Source organism: Monopterus albus, unplaced genomic scaffold (assembly GCF_001952655.1).
Source record: "Monopterus albus unplaced genomic scaffold, M_albus_1.0 scaffold18.1, whole genome shotgun sequence".
NCBI lineage: Eukaryota > Metazoa > Chordata > Actinopteri > Synbranchiformes > Synbranchidae > Monopterus > Monopterus albus.
Window position 1 is genome coordinate 6,716,583 of NW_018127898.1, and position 10,104 is coordinate 6,726,686.

A 10,104-nucleotide genomic window follows, 5' to 3' on the forward strand; every position below is an offset into this window, starting at 1 on the left:
CTTTATTTCACATGTCAATTTCTGATTATATCCAGTTTTACTTGAAGATGAACATTTTGTTTTCTGTATTTGGGGAAGGAAAATACAGTGCAATATTACCTTAAATTATGTAATAATGGGACACATTTCTTTTTATCTATAAAAGTCAGTTACTCATATTTTGTTGATGTAATTTTTCCACACTGGTCAAGATATTTTGTAAAGTTATAAGCCTGTGTCTTCAGTGTTTCTATTACTCAGCAATTAATTGGTGTAAAACTGACCTACAGTATTTAATGCATGAACAAAGGATATAAAACATTTACGGTCAAACAAAGTGCAAAGCGTAATATTACATTATATGTATATACTTGTTGGGGACTGGTTCACCAACAATACAACATTATAACACTTAAACAAGGGTTAGGAGTTGAACATTCTTTGCACATTGTGACCTTTAAGGACTGCATGTTTTGTCTTTAAGGTTTATTATTTGTCAAGTTCAACATGCTCAGAGTCGTCACAGAAGGTATTGGACAAGCGAGTCTTTTACAGTGGAGGAGAGGCATCTAGGGCCCTTTCCATATGTGCTGGCCAAGGTAAGAAACCTGCACAGTAAAGAAACTGGTCAGACTTTGTTTCATCAAATAAATGGTTTCACCAGAAAAGGCCCTGCATTCACTTTTAAACTCCAACATCAAAATTCCTCACTTGATAATAAGTACATTGAAACATTATCATTTGCATGCAGAGCTCTTAAGGACAGATTCTTGAATTGTTTTTATCTATGTCTAATGAGCATTTCTTTGACACATGCAATCATTTTCTTCAGTCTTTAAATCATACTGAAGGTTCTTCATTATGAAAATTTATGATGATGAATGCAAGTTTCAGACTCTCAGAAGTCGACTGTTAAGCGTCTGCTGCTGTGTCGTATACATATTGATCTCCATGGGGAACGAGTGGATGAGGAGCCAAAGGGCATCCTCTCCCTGCATAAAGTCTTGCACAGTGTCTGGCCACTGGGTTGTGCACTAAAGGGAGAAGACAAAACTTATAGACTCAATACATACTGTATTACATCATCTTTGGATTTGCACAGTCTGTCATCTAGTTAACAGTAAGGACTTTGTGGGTTTGCACAATAAATATCTTTGTGTGCTCAAACTCACTGCTCTAAGCAACGAGTTCTAGGGAACTACTTTTTATGTCTCAATCAACATTCAAGCTGCTTCACATGTAAAAGCTGACACTGACCAAAGCATGATGCACAAACATAGCACACATTGGCTATAATAGAGCAGCTTCAAATAGGATTTAATGTCACCTGCTCTGGCCCCAGGAAAACATTTGACTATGGCCGCTATTTATATTCTTCTTTTAATCAGCTTGTAAATCCTCCTGTCTCCTATCCTCATTAAACCATTTGATATTTCTTTGCCCCAGCCAAAAGAATTTTCAGCAAATAAGTTGTGAATATCAAAATTCCTAAAAAAAAATATTCAAATATTGAGATTCATTTGCAGGAAAATCTGGCCTAAAACATTACTTATGAAAGGAAAACAGCAAGTTAAAATCCAGTTAATTTTACATTCTTAAGTCACATCTACCATCTGAGTCAAGAAGCAGCATTACCTTTCAACCTCAGGTAGCTGTAGATGAAACGTACACTTAACACAGTGAGTGTACTGTATATTCTCGATATCAGCACTAGGTAGTACTATTGACAGATTTCCTTCACAGGCAAAGTGAAGGAGGGGAAGACTGGGCCCTCTCCTCTGTGGCTGCACGTGACAGACAGGGAGGGACAGCCCAAACAGCCTGGCGTGGAGAGCGAGATACATCACACACAGCGACGAGGGGAGAGCACTTTGAGACTGAACCAGAGCCACACACCAACAATGGAATCGTGTCAGTAGGAAAAAAAATAAAGTGCTGTTTGCTGTACATAAATGTGGCACCCGCCTCTACTCTGACATAAAATTATGACACGCATGTTTGCCATCATGTCTGCACATTTTGTTTTATTAATACATGTAATGGATTAACAATTTAACATTAGTTTAATTTCAGCCTTTAGACTAAAAGCACAGAGGGAACCATCTCTCTCTGGCACATCAAGCACAGTATTTCTCTTGCAGAGTGAAGGAGAGGACATCCTCAGGCCTCTGAACTGTTGAGACCAGTAAAGATGATGGTCCTGGTGCAGGTCAGCCTCCCTTTGTAAATGTCTTTGAGGTAGAGGGTACCAGTGACCCTCCAGTGTTCAGTTGGATTGGCAAAGAGGTTATGCTTAGGGAAAACGCACTCAGAGCCTGGGTAGAGAAAGTGACTTCAGTCGATCTTGACTCCAGTCATGCAAGAGATTAAGTGGGATATTTCTTTTGACACATTGGAGCTCTAATCTGAGGACTTAAAGTAAATTGTGTTTGTCCATGGGTACAAGGAAGAAAATGATCCAGCTGACTGGGTGATTGTGGATCCTCACACAGATTACATCTCTACCTTCAAAAACACAGGTTGCTGGTCTCATGGACACCCCAAATATTTGAAAAGCTTTCATTCAAATACCAACAACCATATGACTATTTATCTTGGACAGGTAAACCACCACTGCCAGACACAGCTACACTCCATGTGATAGACCAGACGATATGCCACAGCTGACAGTGTACTACTTGGAGATGTTGGACAGCCCCACCACCACCACAGCCTTTGTCCTGAATGAAAAGCCCTTTGGCGGGCCCTTCACATTTGGGCTGCTGGGGGATGTCAAAGGAAACTGAATCCCTCATATGGTAGTCGAAACCTAAGCTATGCAGTTATATATCAGATTTAATTAAAAAAACAAAAAAACAAACAGCTATTATATTTTGTAATCAACTGAGGTTACACAGTTGGTCTGATGAAGCCCTGTATGTTTGCTAGCCCACACAATTTGAAGATCTGAGACATGCAGGGAGAGTCTGGCATCTATAACCTCAGTGTGACTGTGCACGTCTGTTCTGTAACGGCCAACTGCCAAACCCGCTGAGACACTGCCACAGAAGCTGCCCGTGGTGCTATAACCACAGAGAAACTGAAACACTGCCTTTAGTTCATATCAGTATACTGGAATAGGCCTATATATTAAAAAAAAAAAAAAAAGTATTGATGCAATTCTGATCATTCACTGCAAGTTGAATATTGTCTGCCACACCGACAGTTCTGCTGCTGATGGCAGCAGTCACCTCCTGCTAAGAGTTCACCACTTTGCAGACTGGTGACTCCTCTGGAGAAACTCTCCTCACATCAAACATTGGGGGGGAAGAAAAAAAATTTCAAATAAAAGACTGCAAGGTCACTGCTAAGAAACATCTGCAAACATATCAGTGACACCATGACAGATTTCTCTCCATGTAATTATCAGCGACTCCCCCGAGGTTCCTGGCAGTGCACCGATCAGATATGCCACGTTCCACCTAAATGGCAAAGTGTCCACAACTGAATGCAATGCACAAAAGGTTCCAACTACGGTGGGTACTGATGGAGATCAATTCAAATGGACTTCTTCCCCCACTCTAAACTGTAAAACTTGAAGTACATCTGTGAAAGATTTTTTTTTGTGGAACACCAAGTTGGTCAGTTACTGCTAAAATATAAAAATTGATATTGAAATATCTATACTCGTCAACAGGATATAGAGAAATGTAATTTACAAACACCTGATTACAGCAGAGAAATCCTTTCTGGTCAATTCAATGCAAATAATAAGCATGTACTATAAATACGCACCGACTGAAAGTTGATGAGAAACTATGTTCAAGTATTCATTTTTACATCTGCTCCCATTTCACATTCCTCCAATCTTAAAGGCAACATGAGATTCTCCAATAGCCACCACCAGGTAGAGTAACAATGATTCAGTTTTTGCAGTTACTTCAGAGCAATGGCAGAAGAATTTCAATGTGAACTTTGTAGGCGTGAGTACAGTGAGTGCCTCCTACAGAAGAAACCCAAGCTATGCATGGATGGAGAGCTCCTAGCCTCGCTGTAACAGGTGTATATTGTGTGTAAAGGCAGTGTTGTCAAGAGGCTGCAACAGTAAAATAAGCACAGTATTTAGTTTGATTTTCTCTGCCCTCTACAGGAGACAGAGGAAGAGCTGGACTATCGGCTATCCCCATCACTCAGAGTTGGGCCCCCAAATTCAACTGAGTGGCTTTTTAGAAACCACTGCATTTTCAAAACTGAACCCATGCTCTTCTGTAGTCAGAATTTATTTGAACAGTGGGGGTGTATGTAAACAGTGCCCCTTCTCAATGATAACTACAGTACAGACGCAGCATCGTTATCACATGGTATTTATTAGCAACTGTTATATTTCTCCAGTTTAACAAGGGGGGGGGGGGGGGGGGGAAAAAAAAAAAAAAAAAAAAAAAGCCATGTCAGTCAAGGGCTTCATGTCACAAAAGTGTTGTTTCTAAAGTGGAACAAGTCTCAACCAAGGCTGATCAATCAGCAAATGCGACTAGTACTGAACCAACTAAAGGCTGTAAACACCATCCAAACACTACAGCTTTAGTCAGCCCTCCAGAGGCTTCCAAAACTAAAGAAAAATAGCATGCCTGCTGGCTTGTTCAAATGACAGATTCCAGCATTGCATGCCCTCAAACTACCAAGGAATGTTTTAATGCACAGCTGCTAGATTAAAAATAAATTGATCCCATTTCATGTAAGAGTCCAAGCACATTATTCCCAAAACACACATTTGTGATAACAAAAATACATCTTTGCTCCAAGAGTTTCAAAAGAGGGAACATAGGGAGGTACTTTTAAATAAGTAGAAAATGACTATTTACAGGAATTATAAACAAAAGCATTCACACCCTTGCACCTCCTGTTTTTGGGACAGGTTGTGGAGTAGCGCTCTGCCCTCTGCGTGCTTGGCCCCTGAATCCTCGGCCTCTCAGGAAGCGGCCAGGCACTCCAAATGTTTCCATGTTTAACTTTTTCTCTTCTGCCCAGGTTGTTCTCCTTAGGGTGCACACACACACACACACACACACACACGTTAGCTGAATTCAGACCAGGACAAACCACTAATGCCAAGACAGCCAGCAGAGGTTACATAATCACCTGGGCTTAAGGTCAGACGAGACCTTGTCAAAGAAGCATTTGGCTCTGTCATAGTATTTCTCTCTGAGAGTTTGGTCCTGGGCCTCCACAGAATCGACCTTCTCAACTACAGCAACTTGCAAAAAGAAGACGCATATACACTGAGGTGGTTTTATGTCATCTACAGAAACTGAACTGATACATTTTAAAACCATGCATACCTACAACCTCCTTTGTAAGGTCATCTTTAAACTGAGCATTTGCAGTTTCAAAATCAAAATCTGATTCAAACTGCAAGGTCGTAGCCTTAGAGTTTCTCACAATAAGTTGGCCTCTGTTTCGGTTCCTGGACCTGCGACTTCCTGCACATGAACACCACAAAGTTCAGACAAGAGCACCACAAAGTTCAGACAAACAGGACACACAATTTATAAAACTAGTTTCATAACAGGGTCTGGTCTCTGATGTTCTATTTTATCTGTTGCTTAGACAGATGAGCAATATTCACTTACTTTGACAAAACTCCCACTGCCCAGACACCAAAAGCAGCCATTTTATTAGTAAGAATGAGCATTTTTAAACCCGATACCTTGTTTTTGCTCTTGCTTCTGGCTGTCTTTGCTTTGGTCTTGAGTCTTTGCTGTACTTGGCTGAGATGGTGCTTGACCTAAATGTGAACATAAATGTTTAAGATGGCACTAATTCAGTTTTAAAAGGTAATGTAAGCATTTAAAGACAGACACCTTCATGTGAAGTTAAAAGCCCTATAAAGCCTGCTTACTGGTGGGTAGATTCTCCTTCTGAACCTGGGAACCATCCTGGCCAGGGCCCTGGCTGGGGCCAACAGGCTGTCTGCTCTGTGGCTGGGTTGAAGTCTTCCCCCTTTTCTGGGCAGCACTAGTGAGTGGCACTGTCTGAACAGCCTGCTCAACCATGGGTGCTCTTCTGGCTGGGATGCCATGAAGTCCTGTTTAAATAATAAAAATATATATAAAAAAAAGTGGTGCTTGATTAACTGCACATACACAGGAAAAAAAAAAGTCTCAGCATGTCATAGTTAACTGTACCTAGGCCCAGTGCTACATTGTACTGCTGGTTGAGTAGAGAACTGGCAGCAAGCTGGTTGTAGGTGGGCATAATGTCCCGGTATGGACTCCATCGTGGGTGATACACAGCAGAGGGGCTGCCTATGGACGACTTAAAAAAAAAATGAACTAAATCAGCTGTGAACAGGACTTTTAATGACACATCTACAGAGTGGAAATGGCTTTTAAAAAGCCACTGAGCCACTTCGCCTACCTGTACAATAGCAGGGTCACGAGGCAGCCCATGGCGAGATGCTGGGGCTTCAGACACAGTAATGTCCTTGATGTCGCTTCCTCGGAATATTATGTATTCATAAACCTCATCTTTGGGTGGCACTGGTCTATCAGTGTGCCGGTCCTCTGTCCCATACGATTTAACTGGAGAAATACAATTCAAGTAGAAAAGAGTTACAGGTGTAACCTGCCGGTCATGGCCTCGTTACTCTACACAAAACATCAACCTACCTTTAGCTAAAGCAATGGTGGACCTTTCTGTGTCGACGCACGACAGTATCCCCTCATAACGGATCTGTGCCTTGGATATCAAGCTTATTTTATTGCCGATGTAAGGAGTTCCTGCTCTAGTACTCATAATTGCTGTGAAAGCATCGAATATCAATCAAACTGAGAAGTTGCGGTTAAATTACGAAGCATTTACACACTAATCAGCTATGTGCACAAATAGCTTCCACCTGTGCGTTTTAAAGGATCGTTGCTGGGTCACCTGTGTACAAAACGGGGTTAGTTTCATTAAGCAGCCGGCGTACACCGCGAGAAACTGAGGGAGACCACATGTGGTTCAAAGAAAAATGTATTTTTTACTCCCAATTTTTGGAATTTTCATCTTGATATAGGCCTTAGTTTAGTGTATGGAGTAGAGCTTCATCCAAAATTCAAAAAGAAATGGAATGGAAAGTTAAAACTGGCAGATACATTATTAGCTGCTATCATAATATATTGGACTCTGCCGTGCAAGATAATCAAGCCAAGAAATACTGAAAAAATTAAAATGAAATTAGAACTGATATTGTGAGATGGCAATTTAAAAAAATGACACCTGAGCCATTCTATTTTCTGATAAGATAAGATAACAGGCCTATAGGCTAATTTATTTATCCCAAGAGGGAAATTTGTGCATGATTTAGGAGTTATACATACGCTACTTCTATTGTCAAACTATTTTTGATGACAAAAATATCACTTGTATAGGCTGCTATAAAAGTTCCAGCTTTCCTTCTTCAGGCCTATGACCTGATTATCTTCAGTACAAAACACTAGTTGTTATTTTCTAATTTAATTTTGCCTGTTTCATAAACACTGATAGCAACAATGCTTTTTACAACTGCGTTTGAAAGGAGGAAAGAAAGATAAAAAGAAATTAGTATGTAGTGACTGCTTGCATGCATGAGAATAACAGACTATATCAGTTCTTTATAGTATGATAGTTATAGGGTTTGTTTTTTTTGCTATAGACTATAAATTTGCCAGTGCTTATATACTTCTTTGTTGTAAATACTGATTAAATTACATTAAGTTACAACTATCATTTATGTGTTCAGTATTTATCCACATGTAGGCTAGAATCTGTTCTTCAGGCTAGAAAATGATAATGAAAAATATTCAATTTTTCACTTAAAAAATACAAAAATCAAATAAGAAAAGATGTCCTTTTTACTTATATTTAGCCATATATGAACCTGATAAAACGAGCAATTTTCTTCCTTGTTTTCAAACTTCTGAATGAGGAAAGTAGAATTGTGTGGTTAATGTGCTCATTTTCCTTTTTTCTGTCTTCATGTGAAAATTGTAGACGTAACTCTAACCACATTTCAAATGCTGTGCACTTTGCAACTCAACGTTTGAGAGGGCACAAGCACAGTTTTGTAAGTGCAGAGTCAGATTTGAAAGCATAACCCAGGCTCTCATTTCTGATTCTGTGCTCTCGGATGTCTCCACTGGAGTTTGTATGAAAGTCTGTCTGCACCAAAAGTTATAAAGCGCACAAAACAGGTTGTGAGCTCTCTTCAGTTTGCAAACCAGACTTTGAGAGCCCACAGGCATAGATTTTGTAAGAGCAGAAACAGATTTAAGAGGGAGGGAGGACAGACCTGTGAGCAGAACAGATGATTTCAGTGAGTTCCTGGACTCTACTATCTCCCAAGACCTTAGATGGATGTTCAACATCAGCACCATCACTAAGAAGGCACAGCAGAGGATGAACTTCTTGTGTCAGCTCAAGAAGTTCAACCTTCCCCAGGAGCTGCTGATACAGTTCTACAGAGGAATGATCAAGTCTGTTCTCTGCTCATCCATCACTGTCTGGTTTGGCTCAGCAACCAAACAGGACAGGAACAGACACTAGCAAAGTGTCAGGACTGCAGACAGAATCATCAGTATCAGTCTGCCCTCCATTGAGGACCTATACACCTCATGGGTCAAAAAGAGGGCGGAGAAGATTTCTGCACGCTCATCACATCCTGGACACAAACTGCTTGAACTCCTCCTGTGTGGATGGCGCTACAGGTCAGTGTACACCAAAACAACCAGACACAAGGAAAGTTTCTTCCCCCCGTGTCATCACTCTGATGAACACCTAACCCATGACTGTATGACAAGACACAACAATCACCTCTGTGCAGTACATTGTAAATCCAACCACTGTTTACATCATGATGAACCCTTCTGCCGTAATTTATATGTACATGTACACTATGCTTCCTATCTTGGATTGCACATATTTATTATTTTAATGCACACATTTTTATGTTTAATCTTCAGTGTTCTTATCTTTATTTTTTTTAGCACCGTTATCTTCTTTTACCTGTTTACAATCACACTGAGATCCTCTGTAGATGAGTCTAAATCTGAGTCTGAGATCAGCATGTTAACGCTCTCCTTGTCATATAGAAGAACATCAGCTGTTTGGACCCTGAGGAGAAGCTGAAAAGGTTGATTTGATGGCATTTTATTAATTCGGGATCGGAGAGTACATGGATTTAAAACACACGGGTAGAGTCATCACATGTGCACACATGCTTGTTTTCTAATCTCATGTAGCCAGGCCTTTGCTTCGTCCAGCTTCTCACGGTATATTAGAAAATTCCTGAAAATAGTGTTTGACAGATGGTACCCGAGATGCTTTGACAAAAACATATTTTGAAAAAAAATTTAATAAACCAAGTAGCCCACTATTCTGTGAAGGATATTGTGGCTGTACAACTATATTAAAATGACAAAACAGCAGCAAGCTAATGTTAAAGATGATATTTAATAACCCTATGTAGTACTAAAGTCAAATTTACCAGGAGAAGTTAACATTCAAGAAACAATTAGACATTTGATGATGCCTGTTGTTTGTTTCTAACTTTGTATACAGATAAATGTTACACATGGCCAAATAAAAAGCTGAATGACAGCTGGCAGAAACCTAATTTTAAAAATGTTTTATTACAGTAAATCCAAATTAATGTTCTACTACTACTTTACCAGAAAATGTTACATTCAAGAAGCTGGCACAGCTTGATTTATATACTGAATGTTGGTTGCTCTCAAGGGCAGCATGGTGGCATGGTGGTTAAATCAAATCAAATCAAATCAAATTTTATTTGTATAGCGCCAAATCACATCAAAAGTCATCTCAGGACACTTTACAAAGTAAGGTCTAGACCTTACTGTTATCAATATTATTAAATAGGGAAAACCCAACAAATCCCCCTTGAGCAAGCACTTGGCGACAGTGGGGAGGAAAAACTCCCTTTAACGGAAGAAACCTCCGACAGACCCCGGCTCTTGGTGGGCGACCTTCTGCCTTGACCAGTTGGGGTGAGTGGATAGAGGAGAGACAAAAGAAGAAAAGCAACAAGACACAACAATCAAACACTGATCAGGTCGATGTGGCTGGTGACTGCTCGTCAGAGACGTAGAGCTCCAGGGCCAGGGCAAC

The 10,104-nt window shown here is 40.2% G+C and overlaps 1 protein-coding gene across 2 annotated transcripts; it reads right to left on the minus strand.

Annotated features, from left to right (window-relative positions):
- Nucleotides 1–4,343: 4,343 nt before the first annotated feature.
- On the minus strand, nt 4,344–6,858 carry LOC109956106 (protein LSM14 homolog B-like). Of its 2 annotated transcripts, none has more exons than XM_020592974.1 (8): nt 6,627–6,858; nt 6,376–6,539; nt 6,144–6,273; nt 5,858–6,043; nt 5,666–5,737; nt 5,298–5,438; nt 5,098–5,212; nt 4,344–4,995 (listed from the first exon to the last, which is right to left on the minus strand). In XM_020592974.1, exons 1-8 carry the CDS (start codon nt 6,751–6,753, stop codon nt 4,842–4,844), a joined length of 1,089 nt encoding a protein of 362 aa, XP_020448630.1. In that variant the 5' UTR covers nt 6,754–6,858; the 3' UTR covers nt 4,344–4,841. The 2 variants fall into 2 exon arrangements, with proteins under 2 accessions (XP_020448630.1, XP_020448629.1); XM_020592973.1 differs by having other exon boundaries at nt 5,666–5,743.
- Between the last annotated feature and the right edge of the window lie 3,246 nt (nt 6,859–10,104).